The sequence below is a fragment of the Schistocerca piceifrons genome, chromosome 4 (genome assembly GCF_021461385.2).
Source record: "Schistocerca piceifrons isolate TAMUIC-IGC-003096 chromosome 4, iqSchPice1.1, whole genome shotgun sequence".
In the NCBI taxonomy this organism is placed as follows: Eukaryota; Metazoa; Arthropoda; class Insecta; order Orthoptera; family Acrididae; genus Schistocerca; species Schistocerca piceifrons.
The window spans coordinates 189,897,919-189,920,324 of NC_060141.1; the positions used below are offsets into that span (position 1 = coordinate 189,897,919).

Here is a 22,406-nt window from a genome sequence, read left to right on the forward strand (position 1 = left end):
TTTGTTTATTTTTAACAAAACCCAAAGTTTCAAGCCTTTTAGTTATGTTGTGTGAACTCTGTCAGTCAATGCTTGGTGATAGGAGAAGACAGGCTCGCTACACAGTCAAAAAATGTAGTTCTGCTTGTATCTCAGTTGATGGGAAATGATGTAAAGGTTTTAATGTTCTCCTTAGGAAAAGGTTTAGAAATAATTGGTTTTTTATTACTAAATTTTTCTTGCAGGTGCTGTCAACAAAAATATCATTGCGTTACCACATGATGACACATTCAGGCGAAAAGCCCTATGAATGCGATTTCTGCCATAAGAAGTTCACTATGAAGACAACTTTGGCTTATCACCGACGCACTCACACTGGTGAGAAACCATATCAGTGCCGTTTCTGTGATGATGCATTCCAGTCGAAGCAAGGACTTGTTATTCACGAGCGGCTGCACACTGGAGAGAAGCCATTTCCTTGTGAACATTGTCCAATGGCTTTCCGTTCCCGAGTTAATCTTAATCAGCACCTGGTTGTCCATTCAGAAGAAAGGCCCTTTACTTGCCCATATTGCAACAGAGGTTTTCGTCGCCGTGACACCCTTGATGTTCATGTGCGCACACACACAGGGGAACGACCTTATGGTTGTCAAGTGTGTGGCAGGCGTTTTAAGCAGAAGGGTGACTGCAATAAGCATCAGAAATCACATTTTAAGGTAAGAATCAGTGTACAATTTGACTACATTATACTGAGCGAAGGTCAAAAATATATTGATATTTTTCTAACACATTCCACAGAACATATCAAAAGATGATGATCTGCACCGAAGAAGGAATAGATGATTTAAAAATTTAGTCATCTGACTCATATTTTACATGTGTTTTTTAGACTCATTGCTTACATTATCTATAAAATAATTGGTTGCTTGGGGCAGTGGAAAAGGCTTAAGATTAAAATGGGAGACTAGCAGTAAGATTAAGGTGGAAGAATAGTTGTATAAGCCACTGCAACTGTAGCCTCTACCCAACAGTCCTGTCACTTCCTCCCAGTTCACCCTTCCATTTCATTGTCATCACGTGCAGCAAGAGCTTATTATGTTAAAACAAAATATTGGTGGTGTTAGTTTATTTCAGCATTGTAGGGAAAAAATTGTGTGTTCGGACGTATGTCCCATTTTGCTTAGATTTTGGACAATGTTTTTCATTTTACAATATCAAAACATTACCATAAATTTTTTGTTGATGAGTGGGCTACTGTTATTTGCATGTGATTTTTTTCATTATGAAAAATAAGTAAGCTCATTGTTTTCTATAAAAGTCTGCATTTTATGTTCATAAAGTCTGGCCCCAAGGAGACGGTCAGGAGCAGGGAGAAATATAGGAATTCTGAAACTTATATTAAATGACTACCAAATTGTTAATTTATTGAAAGAATTATTACGCGCGAGTGACAACTATGTGGTGAAACATTATGTGTCACAGGTAACAGGGATTGTAGTTTAAATGCCGGAGTTGTGAAGGATATACAAACCTCTATAGGGGCAAAGAAGGGAGGGGGAAACCTCATCATGTACCACTCAGATATTTCTTCAAGGTTTGAAGAGGAATGCATGTATAAATTCAGATACTGCTGTGTATTGATCTGAAATTATTAACTTGCTTCTCTTAAAGTTTATATCCCTCTCGACAACCATTCCGTGGAGCACAGCATGCCTCCAAGGCAGGGATGTAGCTGCATGGAGTAACCTATGAACCAGTAGGTGCCAAAAAGTGTGACTGAACTCCCAGCATTGCCTCGGCTTGCAAAACCACTGTGTCCTTCCTCCCTCAATTACGAGGACTATTCAGAAAGTAGGGAGCGTTTTGGCATTTAAAAAAAAAACTAAGTACAAGAAATACATTTTATTATATACATCTGAAAGAGCGACTGACATACTACTTTTCCACATAGTCACATTGAGGCACTTATCATAGCGATGGACGAGCTTTGAAACACCTTCGTTGTAAAATTCTGCCGCCTGAGACTTCAGCCAGTGAGTCACGCCCACCTGGAGCTTTGCGTCATCATCAAAGCGCTGCGTTGCAAGCCAGTTCTTCATCTTGGGAAACAAGGGGAAGTCGCATGGTGCAAGATTGGGGCTGTATGGCGGATGAGGGGAAAATTTCCCATTTAAATGAATTAAGGAGTTCTTTAGTGCGGTTTGCTGTGTGAGGTCGAGCAATGTCGTGCAAAAACAAAATTTTGGATGTCAGCTTTCCTCGGTGTTTGTTTTGAACTGCTCTTCTAAGGCTGTGCAAAGTTTGACAGTACCAGACAGAATTTATGGTTGCTCCATGGTCGAGAATAATAATAGAATCAATAAGAAGCACACCTTGTCTATCCGAAAACACTGTCGCCATCAACTTCTTTGCTGACAAGGTTTGCAAACATTGTCTTGGTTTTTGGGGGGACCTTGTGTGCCCCCACTCCATGGACTGTATTTTTGTTTCGCAATTAACGTGTTTCACCCAAGTCTCGTCACCGGTTACGATTTGATCCAGTAATGAATCACCATGTTTGTGGTAGGCCTCCAGAAATGTCAACGTTGCCTCCCATTCGCTGTTCTTTATGGTGCTCTGTAAGTATTTTGGGCACCCATCGTGCACAAAATTTGTGGTAGCCTAGCTTTTAAGTGACAATTTCAAACAAAAAAGTCCGTGAAACTTATGGAAAAGAAAGCGAAAGCTCCGTTAAGCGTGAAGCAATGGTTTTCATGAACCATTTCATCAATTTTAGCGACAAGATTGTCAGTCACAATGCTCAGATGTGCACTCATCTCTTCATCATGAACATTGGTTCCACCATTTTTAAACCGAATGCACCATTTCTGGATGGAACATAACACTCATTATGTTGTTTCCGTACATTTCGCACAGTTCACAATAAATTTCTATAGTTTTTAGGTTTTTGCCAAAAAAACCTTACCACAGACTGCACCTCACAACTGGCAGGATTTTAGATTGCAGCGCACATTTCAAATTCGAATATTAAAAAAACCAGACATGCAGAGATGTTCCTGCTGTCACAGATGGATACAGACTGAGCTCCCGAACATGCACATACCAAAAGACACTGGATCGGCGTGCGCCCAGCAGCATCAGATGGAAACGTTCCCTACCTTCTGAATAGCCCTGCACAGAAAATATGAAATCCCCACACAATATGTGTGACCAAACTCCTTAAACCAACTAATGAAAATTAATTGAATGTTTGGTGATCATCATTTGTCAATACTAAAAACATGTGCAACACATCGCTTTGCCGAAGTGGTATGTTACACACCACTATATACTGATAGGGTGGATTGAAGTCACCAAGAGACGAGATGATGTACACATGTTTGGTCTCAGCTGTATTAGGCTTGCTTGTGTATGCTGGGCTCTGAGTCAACTTTTATTCCTTATCGTCTCATGGAAACAAAATAAAAAATCATTATTTCTACAGAAAAAGAATCTCCATAGCATCATATGTGTGAGAAATTGTGCTTAAACAAGAAAGACATATATGGTCAACCACTGCCTTGTCTGGATCTTAGTGTTAAAATAACTCCTTAGTTGCCTTTAGTCTAGATTTTAGAGATGTCATTACACTATTGATAATCTGACTGTGCTGGTGGCGGCTTTATACTAGGCTGTCTTGTGCAAGAACCACTTCTTGTGTATTTTTCGCAAATTGGAAGGGCATGCAATTTTAGATGAAAGTGTAAAATCTTGGACAGTGCAATGTGTGGGACTTCCCGGGATGTCTTCATGTTTTTATGTGACCCTCCCTTTCCCTGTATTGTTTTAAATATCAAGTCAGTGACATAAAATTAGGTCATTGTTTACAAGAGAACAGTGTCCTTGGTAGTAGCTACTTATAGTGCATTATCCACGATTTAAAAAAAAAAAAAAAAAAAAAAAATCAGTGCTCCTTATTTGTGGAATGTTCCAATTTTCTGCTCTTCTTCCAGCCATGTTGTTGTTGTTGTTGTTGTTGTTGTCGTCGTCGTCGTTGTCTTCCTACATCTGTTTGAACCTGCTTACTGTAGTCTTCTTCTTGGCCTCCTCCTACAATTATTATCCCTCACACTTCCCTCCAGTACTAAATTGATGATTCCTTGATGTCTCAGAATATGTCCTATCAACCAGTCCCTTCTTTTAATCAAGTTATGACACAAATTTCTTTTCTCCCCAAGCCAGTTCAGTATGTCCTCATTAACAGGCTCAAAATTCTTGACTGAGAAGTCTGTATGTATTATTCTTAATCATTTGTGTCATGAGTTCAGCCTTCCAGAAATTACAATCAGGAGACACCATTTTAAATTGTAAAGAATTTCTGAGATACACACATTTTGGGTGGTGAACTTAAGCCGATTGCCACACTTGAGGGATCTCACAGCTTGGGCACTATAAATAGAAGACAGTTTAAAGTGAGCGAGTTACAAGATAAGGGGAGCAGACCAAATTTCTACTTTTACATATATACTCTGCTAGCCACCGGGTGGTGTGTGGCGGAGGGCACAATTTGCGCCAAAGTCATATTTCCCCCACTCTGCTCCACTCGCGGACCGTGCGAATGAAAAACGACTGTCTGAACGCCTCAGTACAAGCTCTAATTTCCCTTATCTTTGATTGGTGATCATTGCGCAGTTTGTAAGTTGGTGGTAATGATATATGCTCTACAACCTCGGTGAAGATTGGATTTCGGAATTTAGTGAGCAGCCCCTTCCATTTAGCGCGCCGTCTATCTGCAAGTGTGTCCAACTTCAAACTTTCTATGAGATTTGTAATGCTCTCGTGATGGCTAAATGTACCAGTCACTAATCTTGCCCCTCTTCTTTGGACCTCCTCAATCTCTTGATTCGGACGCAACTGGAAGGGTCCCTTACAGACAAACAATACTCTAAGACTGGACGAACTAACGTATTGTAAGCTATTTCCTTTGTTGAAGGCTTGCATCACTTCAGGATTTCCGTACCCGTTACTTGTGTAATCTGATAATTCCATTTAAGATCTTTTCGAATAGTCACACCCAGATTCTTGACAGTTGTTACCACTTCCAAAGACTGGGCATTTATTTTGTACTCGTACATTAATGGGGATTTTCGCCTTGTTATACGCAGTAGGTTACACTTACTAATATTGAGAGATAACTGCCAGTCATTACACGACGCATTAATTTTCTGCAAATCCTCATTGATTTGTTCACACCTTTCGTGTGATACTACTTTCCTGTAGACTACAGCAATTGGAAAACAGTCTAATGCCGCTGTCAGTACCATCAACCCGATCGTTTATGTAAATCGTAAAAAGCAGCTGACCTAATATGCTGCCCTGGGGCACACCTGACACTTGTTTCTGTTGAAGTCACCCCATTCAGGACGACATACTGCTCCCTGTGTGTTAGAAAATTTTCTATCCAAGCGGATATGTCATTGGATAGACTGTAAGCGTGCACTTTTTGGAGCAGGCGACAGTACGGAACTGAGTCAAACGCCTTTCAAAAGTTGAGAAATATGGCATCAACTTGGGAGCCGGTATCTAGAGCCTGTTGTATATCATGCACAAAGAGGGCCAGCTGTGTCTCGGACGACTGCTGTTTCCTAAAACTGTGCTGGTTTCTGCAGATGAGCTTCTCAGAGCCTGGGAAGGTCATTATGCCTGAACACAAAATATGTTCCATGATTCTACAACAAATCAATGTCAGTGAAATTGGCCGGTAATTTTGTGCATCCGATTTTCTACCCTTTTTATAGATTGCTATGACCTGGCCCCTCTTCCAGTCCCGTGGAACTTTCCACTGTTCCAATAATCTCTGATAGATGATGGATAAGAATGGTGCTATATTTGTAGCATAGTGAACATGTAATCTTACGGGGATACCGTCTTGACCAGATGCCTTCCTGGTGTCTAAGGATCTTAACTGTTTTACAATTCCAGATACACTAAACACTATATCAGCCATCCTTGCATTTGTTTGATAATTGAAAGGGGGAATGGTGTTGCAGCCCTCTACCGTAAACGTGTTTTTGAAAGCTAGGTTTAGAATTTCGGCCTTCTGTTTATCATCATCAGTTACATTACCCATACTGTCAGCAAGAGAAGGTATTGAATTATTTATAGTGTTCATAGATTTTATGTATGACCAAAATTTTTGGGGGCTATTTTTAGAATCTGCAGATAAAATATTGCTTTCAAATTCGTTAAAAGAATCTCTCATTGTCCTTCTGACAGCTGCTTTCATTTCGCATAATTTCTGTTTCAAGGCAGTGTCTACGTTTAAAACGACTGTGCAAAATTCTCTGCTTTCTCAGCAACTTCCTAATGTGTTTGTTGTACCAAGGTGGATCTTTTCCATTCCCTATGTTTTTGCTAGACACATACTTCTCTAGCACATGGTGGACAATACCTTTAAATTCCCCTCAAAGATGCTCAGTATCTTTGTGTCCCATGGTGAATGCTTGGAGCTGACTATGAAGATATTCATTAATGACACTTTTATTTGTATTCCCAAACAAGAAAACTCTACACTGTTTCTTTGGTTTTTTGCAACTTCCACTGACATAGAAGCCACAATGACATTATGGTCGCTAATACTTTCTTCTAGATTAACTTCCTCAAAAAGATCAGGTCTGTTTGTCACCAAGATATCTAATCTACATCTACATCTATACTCCGCGAGCCACCTTACGGTGTGTGGCGGAGGGTACTTATTGTACCACTATCTGATCCCCCCTTCCCTGTTCCATTCACGAATTGTGCGTGGGAAGAACGACTGCTTGTAAGTCTCCGTATTTGCTCTAATTTCTCGGATCTTTTCGTTGTGATCATTACGCGAGATATATGTGGGCGGTAGTAATATGTTGCCCATCTCTTCCCGGAATGTGCTCTCTCGTAATTTCGATAATAAACCTCTCCGTATTGCGTAACGCCTTTCTTGAAGTGTCCGCCACTGGAGCTTGTTCAGCATCTCCATAACGCTCTCGCGCTGACTAAATGTCCCCATGACGAATCGCGCTGCTTTTCGCTGGATCATGTCTATCTCTTCTATTAATCCAACCTGGTAAGGGTCCCATACTGATGAGCAATACTCAAGAATCGGACGAACAAGCGTTTTGTAAGCTACTTCTTTCGTCGATGAGTCACATTTTCTTAGAATTCTTCCTATGAATCTCAACCTGGCGCCTGCTTTTCCCACTATTTGTTTTATGTGATCATTCCACTTCAGATCGCTCCGGATAGTAACTCCTAAGTATTTTACGGTCGTTACCGCTTCCAATGATTTACCACCTATGGCATAATCGTACTGGAATGGATTTCTGCCCCTATGTATGCGCATTATATTACATTTATCTACGTTTAGGGAAAGCTGCCAGCTGTCGCACCATGCATTAATCCTCTGCAGGTCCTCCTGGAGTACGTACGAGTCTTCTGATGTTGCTACTTTCTTGTAGACAACCGTGTCATCTGCAAATAGCCTCACGGAGCTACCGATGTTGTCAACTAAGTCATTTATGTATATTGTAAACAATAAAGGTCCTATCACGCTTCCCTGCGGTACTCCCGAAATTACCTCTACATCTGCAGATTTTGAACCGTTAAGAATGACATGTTGTGTTCTTTCTTCTAGGAAATCCTGAATCCAATCACAAACCTGGTCCGATATTCCGTAAGCTCGTATTTTTTTCACTAAACGTAAGTGCGGAACCGTATCAAATGCCTTCCTGAAGTCCAGGAATACGGCATCAATCTGCTCGCCAGTGTCTACGGCACTGTGAATTTCTTGGGCAAATAGGGCGAGCTGAGTTTCACATGATCTCTGTTTGCGGAATCCATGTTGGTTATGATGAAGGAGATTTGTATTATCTAAGAACGTCATAATACGAGAACACAAAACATGTTCCATTATTCTACAACAGATTGACGTAAGCGAGATAGGCCTATAATTATTCGCATCTGATTTATGACCCTTCTTGAAAATGGGAACGACCTGCGCTTTCTTCCAGTCGCTGGGTACTTTACGTTCTTCCAGCGATCTACGATAAATTGCTGATAGAAAGGGGGCAAGTTCTTTAGCATAATCACTGTAGAATCTTAAGGGTATCTCGTCTGGTCCAGATGCTTTTCCGCTACTAAGTGATAGCAGTTGTTTTTCAATTCCGATATCGTTTATTTCAATATTTTCCATTTTGGCGTCCGTGCGACGGCTGAAGTCAGGGACCGTGTTACGATTTTCCACAGTGAAACAGTTTCGGAACACTGAATTCAGTATTTCTGCCTTTCTTCGGTCGTCCTCTGTGCCATCGTGGTCAACGAGTGACTGAATAGGGGATTTAGATCCGCTTACCGATTTTACATATGACCAAAACTTTTTAGGGTTCTTGTTTAGATTGTTTGCCAATGTTTTATGTTCGAATTCGTTGAATGCTTCTCTCATTGCTCTCTTTACGCTCTTTTTTGCTTCGTTCAGCTTTTCCTTATCAGCTATGATTCGACTACTCTTAAACCTATGATGAAGCTTTCTTTGTTTCCGTAGTACCTTTCGTACATGATTGTTATACCACGGTGGATCTTTCCCCTCGCTTTGGACCTTAGTCGGTACGAACTTATCTAAGGCGTACTGGACGATGTTTCTGAATTTTTTCCATTTTTGTTCCACATACTCTTCCTCAGAAATGAACGTTTGATGGTGGTCACTCAGATATTCTGCGATTTGTGCCCTATCACTCTTGTTAAGCAAATATATTTTCCTTCCTTTCTTGGCATTTCTTATTACACTTGTAGTCATTGATGCAACCACTGACTTATGATCACTGGTACCCTCTTCTACATTCATGGAGTCGAAAAGTTCCGGTCTATTTGTTGCTATGAGGTCTAAAACGTTAGCTTCACGAGTTGGTTCTCTAACTATCTGCTCGAAGTAATTCTCGGACAAGGCAGTCAGGATAATGTCACAAGAGTCTCTGTCCCTGGCTCCAGTTCTGATTGTGTGACTATCCCATTCTATACCTGGTAGATTGAAGTCTCCCCCTATTACAATAGTATGATCACGAAACTTCTTCACGACGTTCTGCAGGTTCTCTCTGAGGCGCTCAACTACTACGGTTGCTGATGCAGGTGGTCTATAGAAGCATCCGACTATCATATCTGACCCACCTTTGATACTTAACTTAACCCAGATTATTTCACATTCGCATTCGCTAATAACTTCACTGGATATTATTGAATTCTTTACTGCTATAAATACTCCTCCACCATTGGCGTTTATCCTATCCTTGCGGTATATATTCCATTCTGTGTCTAGGATTTCGTTACTGTTCACTTCCGGTTTTAACCAACTTTCCGTTCCCAATTCTATATGCGCACTATTTCCTTCAATAAGAGATACTAATTCAGGAACCTTGCCCTGGATACTCCTGCAGTTTACCAATATTACGTTAACTTTTCCTGTTTTTGGTCTCTGAGGATGGACGTTCTTTATCAACGATGATAATGTCCTCTCTGGTAAGCCGTCAGGTATTTTATCGTTTCGCCCATCTCGAGTTGGTTTTCTAACCAATTGCACTTCTAGAATAACTTTACACCAATCTTTGCTTCTGCCCCTGTGATAAACGTGTAATTTTCCCAGTCAATGGATGCTAGATTAAAGTCTCTACTTATAACTAATGGATAATTTGGATACTTATTTCCTATGTACTCAAGACTTTCCCTGAACCGTTCTGCGATGTTTGTTGTGGATGCTGGTGGTCTATGAAAACGTCCTAATACAATGGTCAATCCTTGCCTGATTGACAGCTTTATCCAGACAATTTCACAGTCCGACCCAGTATCGATCTCAACTGCATTTAAACATCTTTTAACTGCAATGAACACACCACCTCCCATAGCATCAGTCCTATCCTTCCTAAACATTGTCCCATCAGAGTTCAATTATGTCTGGTTTCAATCAGCTTTCAGTACCTAATACAATATTGGCATTGCTACTGTTTATTTCAGAGAGTAACTCAGGGATCTTGCTACAGACACTTCGACAATTTACAACAATTTTTACAGTTGGCACACCCACATCAGTGACATGAACTGGTAATTTTTCAGGCCAACGATTTTTTTTTCCCCGTGGGGAGGAACCTAATCTAAAAAAAAAAACCATGTGCACGCCACAAGTACTGTGCTACCCATGTAGCTGCTTCCTGTGTGTAGTGCACCCCTGATATATCGAGGGGCATCCTACAACCTTCCACCCCATAGTGTATGTTGAGGAATCTACAACCATTTCGTCACAAAGTCGACATAGCCTCTGGTTTAGATTCTCCACTTGACTCCAAACCAGAGGACCCCGGTCCAACCTGGGTAAGATGCTGCAGATCGTCAGCTTGGCTTCCACTCCTTGAGAGATGGAGGCCGCCTTCACCAATTTAGCCTGCCGTCGAAAGGACCCAAGGATTTCCTCAGAACCCCGACGACAGGCATCATTGGTGCCGACATATGCAACAATATGCAGCTGGCTGCACCCTGCACGCTCCATAGCTGCTGGAAGAACCTCTTCCACATCCCGGACAAGGCCCCCCGGCAAGGACACCGAGTGAACGTTGGACTTCTTCCCCGCCCTAGTCACTATGTTTGTGAGGGGCTCCGTGACCCACCTAACATTGGAGCTTCCAATAACTAACAAACCCCTACCCCCACGTACCTGTCCGTACCTTGCTGAAGGAGTGGCCACTATCCTGGCAGAAGGTGCATTCTGATCTGGCTCAGTGATAGACGGTAAATCATCAAGTGGAGCAGAACTGATATCTGGCGTTCTGCAAGGTTGTGCCATAGGCCTTCTGCTGTTCCTGATTTACATAAATTATCTAGGTAATAACCGGAGCAGCCCCCTTAGATTGTTTTCAGATGACACTGTAATTTACCATCTAGTAAAGTCATCATATGATCAATTCCAATTACAAAATGATCTAGAGAGAATTTCTGTATGGTGTAAAAAGTGGCAGTTGGCACTAAACAAAGAAAAGTGCGAGATCATCCACATGGGTACTAAAAGAAATACGATAAATTTTGGGTGTACGATAAATTGCACAAATCTAAGGGCTGACAATTCGACTAAATACCTAGGCATTACAATTATGAGCAACTTAAATTAGAAAGACCGCATAGATAATATTGTGGGGAAGGCGAAACAAAGACTGCTCTATGTTGGCAGAACACCTAGAAGATGCGACAAACCCACTAAAGAGAGAGCCTACATTAAACTTGTCCATCCTCTGCTGGAATATTGCTGTGCGGTGTGGGATCCTTACCAGGTAGGAATGATGGAGGACATCGAAAAAGTGCAAAGAAGGGCATCTTGTTTCGTGTGGCAGTCACTGAAACAAAGGCGATTTTCTTTGCAGTGAGATCTATTTATGAACTTTTGATCTCCAACTTTCTTTTCCGAATGCGAAAATATTTTGTTGACACCCACCTACATAAGTAGAAATGATCATCATAATAAAATAAGAGAAATCAGAGCTTGAAGGGAAAGATTTAGGTGTTCCTTTTTCCCACACAACGTTCGAGAGTGGAATGATAGAGAAGTAGTATGAAAATAGTTCGATAAACCCTCTGCCAGGCACTTAAATGTGAATTGCAGAGTAACCATGTAAGTGTAGACATAGACGTAAAGTTCCAGTCAGCTATGTCTTACCACCATACGGGAGATCACTGTATTGTGCACTGAGCCCTTCATAATACTTTCAAACCTATACCTGCCTTCCAAAACAAGTAATACATTCCCTGCAACATTCTGTATCATCCCTTGCCATTGGTCAGAGAGTAGCAGTAGCCAGACTAGGGAATTAATGTCCCATGCGTAGGCTGCTGTTAACACCACTTCACAAACAGATGCATCTGGAGTGTGGTGCCATGATTCACAGACTGTTCAGTATGGTGGCAACCTGGGGAGAGGTCCATTTTTCCAGTGTTTTGGAGATATTACTCCGGGCATCAAGATGAGGAGAGGCATCGTGTATGACTTCAGGTCACATATAGTACTGACTGAAGGGAACTCGTACTGCATAGTGGTATGACACAATCCTGCATTGTTCTCATGTGTTACCTACCTCTGCAACAGTATCGTGGTGCCATTTTTTCAACAGGACAGTGTTTGGTCCACACATTGCAGATCTCCCTATGAAATTTCCTTTCTCCTTTGCAGGGTAAAAATTCATTCTGGAAATAATGCCTTTATATGTGATTAAACTCACACTATATCATGTATTCAAGGAGTGCTACTCCAGCAAGGTTTGTAGGATACCCTCTGTTAAGTCTGGAAAGTCAGAGAGATACTGGTGGAAGCAAATGTGCGAGAGCAGATTGTTAGTCGTGCCTAGATAGCTCAGTTGGTAAGAGCATTGGCCATTGAAGTGGACATTTTGGGTTTGAGTCCCAGCTCAGCACACATTTTAACCTGCCAGAAAGTTTCAAAAACATTGCACAGTCCATTGCAAAGTGAAAATTCATTCTGGTCTTATGTCTGTATTTGATGTCAACACATTCCTCTTTTTTAGGAAAGCTTTTCTTGTTGTTGACAATATGCATTTTATATCCTCATTAACCCTGACAACATATGTTGCTGCCCAAATAGCAAAGCTCATGTGTTACTTTTAGCATTTCAGTTCATAATGTAATTCTCTCAGCATCACATGACTTAATTTAACTTCACTCATTACCCTTGTTTTACTTTATTTATGTCCATCTTATAATCTGTTTTCAAGGCTTCATCCATTCCATTCAATTGCTATTCCAAGAATTGTGCCATCTCTGATGATTAATGCTTCATTGAAAACCTTAAATTTCAGGAAGAAAAATAAAAACTTTAACATGCTATCTAAATTTTACTTAGTTTCGTTTATTGCCCGCTCAATGTATGGATTGAATAATATGATGGATAGGCTACCCTACTCAATTACTACCTGCTTTGTCGAGTAGTAGGTAACCTATCACTTCCTGTATTCTATCTGTGATACTGAGAGAAATTCAATGAGTGTATGCTAGTCAACATTGTCAGCAGATTGTATTTAATGTATCGATGTTATTGTTATTCTCAGTCTGAAGATTGGTTTGATGCAGCTGTCATCAGTAGACTATCCTGTGCATGTTCTTCATCTCTATATAACTACTGTTACAGCATCCACAAATATTTATATCCTTTCACATTTGCAGTAGGCTCTCCTCTTCCTCTTACTATTAACAACATTGAAAACAGTCTTTCTGTCATGTTGACACTTTCTTCTGATTTCTCACAGCTTTGTACATTATTGTTCGTGACCTTTCCTTCCCCTTTTCTCCCCTCAGTTCTATCCAACTCATCCTCCCTATTGGAACACCCTTCTTAAGTCTCATTTTCCTTCCTCTAGAGCAGGGCTTAACAACTGGCCGGTTTCGAGCGCGAGTACTCGCGTCTGCTCAGGCACGTGCTCGGGAGCAGGTGCAAAGTTGCGGAGTAGGGAGGGAGGGGAAATGTGCGCGCACGTATGAATAGGACCGCAGCGTGCCTGTTGAATTTGCGCCGACTGTGTAACGTTAAAAGTACTACGATCAGCTCTAACAGTCACTTCGCTGGTTAAGAATCATGTCAAGTCGCCGTTGTGTAACCTCAACCATGCTTTCGCAGTTCAACCCCCATTGGGAGGAATTGTATCTGTTTACAGAAAAAGATGGTGTTGCAAAATGTTTAGTATGTCACAAAATGCTGAATTCTTTTAGGAAATTTAATATGCAGCGACATTATATGTCGTACCACACGAAAGACTACGGAAGTGGAAAATGTGATGGACCAGATCGTGCACAGGAAGTTATTAAACTTAAAAGGAAGCTATCCGAAGAAGCTCTGGATGACGAAGAAAAATCAACTGAGGCAGCTCTCAGAGTGAGCTACAAAATTGCTTTCTTTTTAGCAAAATCCCTGCGCCCCTTCACTGATGGCGATTTAATAAAAGATGTTTGGTAGTTGCAGCGGAACATTTGTGTCTATCTCAAGTTGAACAATTTCGGATTGTACCATTATCTGACATGACCATTATGCGTCGCATACAGGACATGGCAGACGACGTCCAGATCCACCTTGCAAATATCTATAAAGATTTTATGGCGTATTCTCTAGCTCTGGACGAAAGTGTTGATATCACTGGAACAGCGCAGCTTTCCATATTTATTAGAGGTGTTAATAGAGATCTTCAGGTGAGGAAGGAGCTCCTCGATGTAGTAGCCATGAAGAACACTACAACCGGAGGTGATATTTTAAGTAGTGTTGAAGAAAGTGTTGAAAATATAGGATTGTCGTGGAATTCTTTAGTTTCAGTGTCTACAGACGGTGCACCAGCGATGACGGAAAAAATTAGGTTTCATTGCGCTGTTGAAGGAGAAAGTGCGAAAACTGACCGTGCTGAATGAAATAAGGGGCGTTCACTGTGTGATCCACCAGGAAAACTTTATGTGCAAAGAGTATCACTCTAAAAAATGTGATGAGTGTTGTTCGTACAACCAATTATATGAGGAAGCATGGGCTACAACACAGACAATTTAAAAGCTTTCTTGAGGATGTAGAAAGCCAGTATGGTAGCCTGCCTTATTACAGCGAGGTCCGCTGGCTTAGTCGTGGCAAATTATTAAATCGAATTTTTGCCTATTAGATGAGATAAATATGTTCGTGGAAATAAATAACGTGTGTTCCTGAATTGAAAGAGCCTTCATGGAAATGTGATCTCGCGTTCTTAGCAGATTTAACTAGCCATCTGAATGCATTGAACATTTCACTACAAGGTAAAGATCTGCTAATTACTCATTTCATACATCGAATACGAGCTTTTAAAATGAAATTGACACTTTGGGCGAGTCAGCTGGAAACAGGAAATCTAGCTCATTTTCCTAAATTATCATCCATGCAAGATGTTCACAAAGACTGTGAACGTTATTCACATAGTTTAGTTGCCCTTAAGGAAGAATTTGATCAACGCTTTCAAGATCTGACAGCACTAGACAGTGATTCTGATCTGTTCTCCTCTCCATATTCAGCGAATATTGAAGAGATTCGTCCTGAGCTGCAACTAGAAATTATTGACCTGCAGTGTGACAGAGAATACAGACACAAATTTCAGAACAAGAAAAACATTTTGGAATTTCACAGACACTTCCCTCAGGATAGATTTCCTCATTTGCACAAACTGGCGGCTACAATAATATCAATGTTCGGTTCCATGTATGTTTGTGAATAACTGTTCTCTGCAATGAAATGTAACAAGACGCGCCTGAGAAACGCATTGTCTGATCGAAATTTAAACTGCACGCTGCGCCTACGATGCACAAGAACAATTACTCCAAACATAGGCGCAATTGTAAAGGGCAAAAAGTACAAGATAACAGAGAATCCTACACTTCAGTGACACCTTTTATTGTGTAACAGTTCACAAATTAATACGAATGTAGAGGCATACACTAAGCTAATAAAATTATGTGGCACGTGTACATTCTCCTTTATTTGTTTCATTTGTCACAGTAATAATTCGTGAGTGATATCCCTGCAGGTGGCCGCGGATTTACATTGACTGACGGCAGCTGTTGTGTGCCCCACGTGACTCTCCGCTCTGGTCCGGTAGTGGGGTTAGCGTGCTCGCGCTGCTCCGTGCTCGCGCCTTGCTGCTCACAGCTTGCTCCGCGAGCACGTATGTTGTGAAGCCCTGCTCTAGAGTAAAAAATCATCACTTCAGGTTATTGCTATCAGTTACCCCACAGTCTTGAAAGGGATGTCCCTTCCACTTCCAATCTTTTTAAACAAATTGCGTTATTTGAAAGCCAGTCAGCTCTTTAAGTTATGCACTATGTGTCTTTTTTCATCATTTCTGATGCCTCTGTAATATACATTTTGCTCCACCTCTCATAACAACTCTACTCTGGGGAAGGGAAGGGAAAGGGGGGGGGGCTCTCCTGTTATGCCACTCATATTGTCTAAGGCATAAAGACATTTTGTAGTGACTTTTATGGATGCTCATGGAAAGAAATTAATAATTACTTGGTTATCAAAAAACAAAGATGATGTGACTTACCAAATGAAAGCACTGGCAGGTCGAAAGACACACAAACATACACACAAAATTCAAGCTTTCGCAACAAACTGTTGCCTCATCAGGAAAGAGGGAAGGAGAGGGAAAGACGAAAGGATGTGGGTTTTAAGGGAGAGGGTGAGGAGTCATTCCAATCCCGGGAGCGGAAAGCTCCCGTGATTGGAATGACTCCTTACCCTCTCCCTTAAAACCCACATCCTTTCGTCTTTCCCTCTCCTTCCCTCTTTCCTGATGAGGCAACAGTTTGTTGCGAAAGCTTGAATTTTGTGTGTATGTTTGTGTTTGTTTGTGTGTCTTTCGACCTGCCAGCGCTTTCGTTTGGTACGTCACAGCATCTTTGTTTTTTGATAAATTTTTCCCACGTGGAATGTTTCCCTCTATTATATTAATTACTTGGTTAACTTTACTATTACAGGACTCTGATGTTCCAATAGATGTGCCAGTGAAAAGTGGGAGAGGAGCTCACAGTAGTCGTGCAGATCAAGCAAAAATGATAATTCCAGGTGCAGCTGCAAGTACTGTTTCTCAGCAATCTATACAAGAGGATACAGCACCAGCTGAAAGCTATGCTTGTGCTTTATGTGGAGTAGTCTTCGATAACAAGTTTGAAACAGAACAGCACTTTGAATCATTCCATTCTGTTGGGGAGGGAGCACCAGAAACAATTATCATTAGCACAGACAATATTGTAGCCCCCGAAAATGGGATTGTGTTGTCAGAAATAGCCATAGTTGGAAATGAACAGGATAACATTATACTCCCTGACTATGCCACTGAAGCAGATAACAATAGTCAGTAATAACAAGCTGTCCAGTAAGTTATTAGTTTGTGAGTGTGCAGAGTTATGTACACTATTACTCCGTCATTGTCCCAGTATTTTGTCAATCAAAATGGATTATTTTAAAGATGCAATTTTAGATTTATGTAGTTTTTGTGTGTTCTGTTATTAATCAGAATAGATTTTAAGTTGCAATGAGTACAATAGTAATTTTTCAGCAATTCCTGTTTTAAGGAATTATGTACAATTGTAAATACAATACATTGTTTTTAATGGAGTTCTAGAAAACTGTGCACAAACTGTCGAGTATATTTTGGCCCGAGGCAATGGACCTGAATGACCACTTACTACATTTTTTGTTTATTATACAGTTGATTTGTAAAAAGATACAATTTAATGTTTATATACTGAATACTTTGATGTCATAGTACAATCAAAACAGTTCAACTTTGTGATGTGACAGATTTTAATTGTATGTAGTTTATAGAAACAGGAATGGATGTCAAGTCTTAGGCTTGGCAAGCATATCAGAAATATCTCTTTCTGTTTCAAAAGAAGAAGGCTCTGGTCATTGATGTGTCATGCAAGAGAGTAAATGGATGAAAGAGCATATTTTTGGATTATAAAAGTTCTCCTTGATTTGTGCAGAATTCAGTGGTTGCCTTAAGCACTCTTCACTTTCTTACTCTATATGAATATGTATGTACATATTTTATATCATTGTTCAACATTTTGTCAGGAAAAAATTAATAAACAAGGTTCACTTAATGAATTTTCCAGTGGAAAGACCACAATTTTTTTATTATATTATAATATTGGACAATTTTTTCATGATTTATAGTTGTGTACATTTGTGTTTCTACCTGATGAAGATTTACATCGTATGGCACTAATTTCATCCCTCATTAAATTGTTTACTACTTTAAAAACTTTGGGCTGTAGTAGATGCATCCATGGTAACATACCCAGTGTTTCACAAAACTTCTGTAATATACTTTCATGTTTTTGGAATAATGTGGAGAAGGTACTGTATTTACTCAAATCTGAGCCGCACTTTTTTTCTGGTTTTTGTAATCCAAAAAACTGCCTGCGGCTTAGAATCGAGTGCAAAGCAAACGGAAGTTCTGAAAAATATTGGTAGGTGCTGCCACAACTAACTTCTGCCGTCGAATATATGCACCGCTACACAGGCACGCTTTGCAGGCACAAAGGTAAATACTGGTGCCAAAACCTCTGCATCAGTAAATAAATTAAAAGAAAAGGTAGAAGAATGTAAACATTATGCCATATATTCTTTCGTGTTTGCTGCTATCTCATTTAAATCCTGTCGGCCTAATAAACTGCGAAACTAGAGTGAGACAACAGCAAACGCAGAAAAATATACGTATCATGTCATGTTTATATTTGTATTATTCTTATGCTCAATAGTGATACAGTCAAAAATGAAGCACAGCAACTGCCCAGATTTTTAAATCTAAGATGACTAATTTCCGTGCAGAATGTAATGTACTAAAGAGGCATCTGCAAATATTTTCAAATGGAGAAAAATTTTCGCTAAACTCTCATTCAGAACATCATCTATCATACACAGTCTATTATTTGCTTCTTGTTGATCATTATCAAACAAAGCAGCAGTGTAAGTACCAACAAATAGCAGTCTCTTGCCATTGTTTCGCTAATGAGACAATTCCTCTCCTTTTTAATTGTAAGTGGTGGTAGTGCGCACAAAAGCAAGCTATGCTGCAAGTGGCTACAGGTCGTAAACACGCATTATCATAATGCCACAAACAATGCATGATACAATGCATTTTCAGCTTAGAGTGACGCAAACACCTATATCAAAGAGAACGGCACTTATCAGATCGAAGCAAAATAAGCAATCGATTCAAACCAGACGAAGCACATGAAAAAGGAAGGGTACCCGTATCCATACGGGTATCCATCCTGACACATAGCAGTAGCTACTTGGTAAAGCTTAACTGTTACGATTACGGCTCGAACCAAACTACTGTAGCTGTATCTTCATCCATTTGACCGAAATTGTGTCTCATGTTACAATGGACCAACCTTGTTTTGACTAGGAGGTGCAGTCTAAAACTTTCCTCTCCCCTTGAATTTCGAGTCTCAAATTTCAGGTGTGGCTTAGACTCGGGAAATTTTTTTTCCCTTTATTTCGAGTTTCATTTTTCAGGTGCGGCTTAGATTCGGGTAAATATGGTATCTGCAAAAGGCAGGCAGTCAGATTGCTCTCAGTGCAACATACGAGGAGGAGGTAAATTATGGTTTAACTCAATGTAACAAAGAAGCCAAGATAATATAGGAAGGGTGTGGAGGATGTATGCAATGATGGATCATCCAGGATTGACTGTAATATGCATATGAGGATAGGTCACTAAGTGGTGATTCAGCACATAGAAAAGTGCTTAGCTTTCAGACAGAATCATCCTCGCAGTTTAACAAAAACAAATCCCCCCCATCTCTCTCTCTCTCTCTCTCTCTCTCTCTCTCTCTCTCTCTCTCTCTCCCCCCCCCCCCCCTCTGCCCCTCCACTCCCTCCCTCCCTCCCCCCACCCCTCAAAACCACTGTGAGGTGCATGGCAGAGGGTGCGCTCCATTGTACCAGTTATTAGGGTTTCTTCCTGTCCCATTCATGTATGGAGTGTACTAAGAATGATTGTTTAAATACCTCCATGCATACAGCAATTATTCCAGTCTTATCCTCATGATCCCTATGTGAGGGATATGTAGTATATCCCTAGAGTACCTATTTAAAGCTAGTTCTTGAAACTTTGTTAACAGACTTTCTAGGGATAGTTTACGTCTGTGTTCAAGAGCCTCCCAATTCAGTTCCTTCAGTCTGTTGCTGCTGTTTCTGCCAGTTGTTGCTATGCATAGTTTTCAGAACCAATACTTTGTGCGTGGCCCCTACACTGTGCGACTGAGTGTGCTGATTTTTTATTTTGAGGTGTTTTTTTTGTCAGGTTTAATTACTTCAAACATTGTTGCTAGATGTCATTATTGATACTGCTTCGAATCTGGGGGTTTCACTGCCCTTATGTTGTTGGGCCCGGTCCTCAGACAGAAACACAGTGTGAGTGTCTTCAATACTGTGCTCGGGTGTTGTTTTGAGTTTTCTGTCAAGTTTCCATTCACTATGGTATACAAGAAGGATCAACAAGTGTTTCTTTTATTGAACTATGCGAAAACCGAATCATATATGGTAGGTCAGCTTGAATTCATACGAAAATTTCCTGGTGAGCATGTTCCCAATAGTTTGACGTTACACAGATTAGTGAAGAAATTTCAAGATGCTAGATCTGTGCTACACAAACGTAGGCCTAGAGAACCAAGAAATTTAACCGAAAATAAATTAGACTAGGAAAGGGAGGCCTTGGGAAGAAGTCTGAGAAAAATTCTGTGCTGCGTGGCACTTCACACCGGTGTGTCAAGAACGTCTGCTCATAGAGCTTTGCACAAAGTGAAATTGAAACTGTACAAAATAACAGTAGTGCATCAACTGAGGAATTCAGATACTGTTGTTCGACATTGTTATTGCAACTGGCTGTTACAGTGTGTGCACAATGGTGAAGTTGATCTTGAGATGACTTTTTTTCTGATGAAGCAATGCCGCATTTGTCAGAGCATGTAAGTTCTCAGAGCAATCTGTGTTGGAGCTCTGAGAATCCTCATGCATTACAACCAACTCTGCATGATGTGAAAACAGAAGTGTGGTGGCAATTAGTGCAAGATGAATTATTGGACCAATCTTTTTCCATGAAACAATACATTCTGACAGGTATGTGAACAATATACTGCGTCTTATACATCAATATACTGCATCCTTTTTTTTCTTGAGAACCAACACTAACAAAAAGATGTACCGTTATTTCATGCAGGACGAGGCAAGACCACACATCACCAATGCTTCTATGACAGCAGTATGAAGTGTTTATGATGATAGAATAGTTGACTGGCCTACTCATTCTCCAGATCTAAATCTGCATGATTTTTATCTTTGGGAAATATTAAAAGACAAGGTGTATGCAACCAATCCCCACATAATCAAAGAGTTGGAAGACAGGGTTTGGCTAGTCATTTTCCAGATCTTGGCAGCCGAAATTTGTCGAGTGTTTGCTAATATGTTCACGAGATGCCAGGCTGCTCTTACTGCAGATGGGCACTATTTTGAGCACCTACTGTAAATAAAGTTAATGAAATGGCAGCATTGTTTATGCTTAACTCGGGAAGTGCATGCGCAACCAACTACTGTCAGACTAGTGTACAAAAGTCAGGTGTGGCGGTGGCTGGCAGATGCAGTGGTGGCGGCTGGTGGCCTTGCCGCATGACCTGTGGGCCACTCCTGTGTGTCTTTCGTGAGACTTCCTCTACAACGTGAATGGCAATGGTCTCAACACACTTCCCTGGGGCACACCAAAAGTTACTTCTACATCGGACCATTGCATCCAAGATAACATGCTGTGTCCTCCTTACCAAAAAGTCCTCAGTCCTGTCAAAAATTTCAATTGATAACCCATATGATCTTACTTTTGACAATAAATGTAGGTGTGATACTGAGTCAAATGCTTTACGGAAATCAAGGAATACTGCATCTATCTGGGTGCCGTGATACAAAAGTTTCAGTATGTTGTCTGAGAAAAATGTGAGTTGGCTTTCACATGAATGATGTTTTCCAAATCCATTCTGCCTGGCATTGAGGAGGTCGTTCTGTTCAAGGTACCTCATTATGTTTGAGTTCAGAATATGTTGTAAGATTCTACAGCATATCAATGTCAAGGATACTGGACGGTAGTTTTGTGGATCACTTCAATTACTCATCATGTAGAAGGGACTTGTGCGTTTTTCCAAGAACTGGGCATGGTTTTTTGTTCAGGGAATCTATGATGGATTATAGTTAACAGAGGGGCAAACTCTGACAGGGATTCCACCAGGACTTGTAGCTTTGTTCAATTTTAACGATTTCAGCTGTTTCTCAACACCACTAACACTAATACTTAATTCAGTCATCTTTTCAGTGGTACGAGCATTAAAGTGGGGCAATTCTCCAGGGTTTTACTTTGTAAAGGAACATTTGAAAATGGAGTTAAGCATTTCAGCTTGTACTTTGCTACCCTCATTCGCAAAGGAATGGACACTAACTCTGATGCCACTAACAGCCTTTATGTCTGACCAGAATTTCTTTGGGTTCTGCGAAAGACCACTTGATATGCTTCTACAGTAGTCATTGAAGGCATCATGCATTGCTTTCTTGACAGCCAAATCAATTCATCCAGCATCTCTGTATCCATAGCACTTTGCTTATTTTTACATCTATTATGCAGTAAAGTCTGCTTCTTTAGAAGTTTCTTTGCAGTGACTGTATACTGTGGAGGTTCCCTCCAATTTTGAACTGTTCTACTGGTTACATATCTATCCAGTGCATGGTCCACTTTTCTTTTAAATCTGAGCCAGAGTTCCTGTACATGCTCCTGACCTCTCCTGAAAGTTTCAAGTTCCTCATTGAGATATGACAC

At 40.6% G+C, this 22,406-nt stretch overlaps 1 protein-coding gene across 4 annotated transcripts in view; it reads left to right on the forward strand.

The window, feature by feature from the left end:
- LOC124795243 (zinc finger protein 250-like) overlaps positions 1-17,631 on the forward strand; it is a 182,907-nt gene extending 165,276 nt beyond the window's left edge. For all 4 annotated transcript variants that reach the window (XM_047259173.1, XM_047259175.1, XM_047259176.1 and 1 more), the window contains 2 exons: positions 225-695; positions 16,513-17,631. In XM_047259173.1, coding sequence (XP_047115129.1) covers positions 225-695; positions 16,513-16,896 — 855 coding nt within the window. In that variant the 3' untranslated portion in view covers positions 16,897-17,631. The remainder of the gene's footprint in view (positions 1-224; positions 696-16,512) is intronic.
- Positions 17,632-22,406: the final 4,775 nt, after the last annotated feature.